The sequence below is a fragment of the Mus pahari genome, chromosome 23 (assembly GCF_900095145.1).
Source record: "Mus pahari chromosome 23, PAHARI_EIJ_v1.1, whole genome shotgun sequence".
In the NCBI taxonomy this organism is placed as follows: domain Eukaryota; kingdom Metazoa; phylum Chordata; class Mammalia; order Rodentia; family Muridae; genus Mus; species Mus pahari.
The window spans coordinates 14,378,262-14,379,929 of record NC_034612.1 but is presented as its reverse complement, the minus strand read 5'-3'; the positions used below and the strand labels follow the sequence as shown (position 1 = coordinate 14,379,929).

The following is a 1,668-nucleotide window of genomic DNA, read 5'->3' as shown; positions in this document are numbered from 1 at the left end:
AAAAACAAAACAAAACAAAACAAACAAACAAAACAAAAAGTGGGAAAAGGTGCTGGAAAGTGAAAGAAACAGATAGGGAAGATTTAAGGGTGATAGTAATGTTAATCTTCTCTGGGTAATGAAACACTTTAACGTGGTGAAGTTCATTATGCTTCATTTCTGGTTACTATCTGTAAGAAGCCTTGTGTCCAAAGACCCTGTAGGAATGCTGGCAGAATAAATAAGGCAATAGGATGTAGAACATGCAGACGGGCCCAATAAATATTCCTTGAATGAATGACAAATTAATCTGTGATTACTGCTCTACAGAGCTGACTGCATTAAGGTAATTTTCCACTAACACGTGAGGTCTTAGTACTGGGAGAAAATACTGCACGTTAAAAACAAAAACAAACAGACCAAACTGATTCTCTAGTCACCCGCAAGTTTTGGTCCTTTCGCGTGTGACACAGCGGCTAGAAATGGCCAGCGGGTGAAGAGCCCTTTGCCGCATAACGGGTTTTTTTGTCCCGACAGCACATTATGCCTTCAAAGATGGATTTGCCTTGCGCGGCAGCGCAAGTCCACCCACGCCATCTCCAGTAGGCTGAAGTCCTGCTCATCTTAGGGGTGAAGGGCTCCTCCGGCAGGCACCTGGGGGACCCGATTCACCCCAAAAAGGACCACTGCGACCCGGCCTGACTCCACGGTACAGAGCTGACTCAGGGGCGCGCACTGGCCGAGATGCAGGTCTGCAATCTGCGTCCTGCCTCGGGGTCACCCCCTCCAGCACCCAGAATCGCGGCACCAGTAACAACCGTTCCCTGGAGGGGCGCTGCGCTCAAGTTTCCATGAGCTTTGACATACGGATATGCCAGCTCCTGGGAGACTGGCTGAACCACAGGCGCCCGCGCGTCCAGACAGTAAAGCGCTGGCCAACAAGGGGAACATCCTCCGGAAGCACCCAGAGTCCCCTGTCCCTCCGGATCCCCGTGCTCCACCATAGGAGGATGCCTGTGAGCGGCAGCTCCAGCGCCTTGCGTTCCCAGCAGTGCGGCTCTCGGCTAGACAGTCCCCCTGTGCTGGCCACCCTAACAAATACCTCTAGCCATGGCCGAGCTCTGTCACCGCCTGGAATCTCCCGGGAAACCCAGCTTTTGAAAAAAGTTGCAACAACTGTAGCCAACTGCTCAGCTAGACCGCAGCTGCGGGTGTTGATTGGCGCGGCCGCCCGCTCTTTCGCGGGCTGCCCGCTGTGATTGGCGGGCTCGAGGCCAGGGTCCGCCCTTCTCCCCGCCTCTCCGCAGGAGGCCGGGCTTACAGCCAGGTGGAGGGAGGGGGTGTGCTTTAAATTTGATCGTCTCCTGACATTGATTGGCTGAGATAGAAAAACTCATCTTCTGCGATTGGGAGGGAGGAACCAAAAGCGCCGCCCTCCTCTGCCTGAAGCTCCACCTCAGGTTGGTCAAAATTCAGTTGGAGGACCCGGTTTCGAGGTGGATCTGATCAGGAACTTCCGGTTCGCCTTAGGTTTGACCGGAAACCAGACCTTTGACTTGGCGACCTTTCCTTGGGCTCTTGAGCCGCGATCACGTTTGTCATCTCTATCACCTTGACGTCCACCCTCAGTTTGGCATTTTCATTCGAACTCCTACGTTGCAAAGGCTTACTGCAAAAAGTAGGTTCTTC

The 1,668-nt window shown here is 53.2% G+C and overlaps 1 protein-coding gene across 1 annotated transcript in view; it reads right to left on the bottom strand.

Annotated features, from left to right (window-relative positions):
• The window catches only part of Kmt5a (lysine methyltransferase 5A), a 19,271-nt gene extending 17,975 nt beyond the window's left edge, over nt 1-1,296 (bottom strand). The window contains exon 1 of the mRNA XM_021186717.1: nt 1,082-1,296. Within this exon, the coding sequence (XP_021042376.1) occupies nt 1,082-1,091 (10 nt within the window). The 5' untranslated portion in view covers nt 1,092-1,296. The remainder of the gene's footprint in view (nt 1-1,081) is intronic.
• Nucleotides 1,297-1,668: the final 372 nt, after the last annotated feature.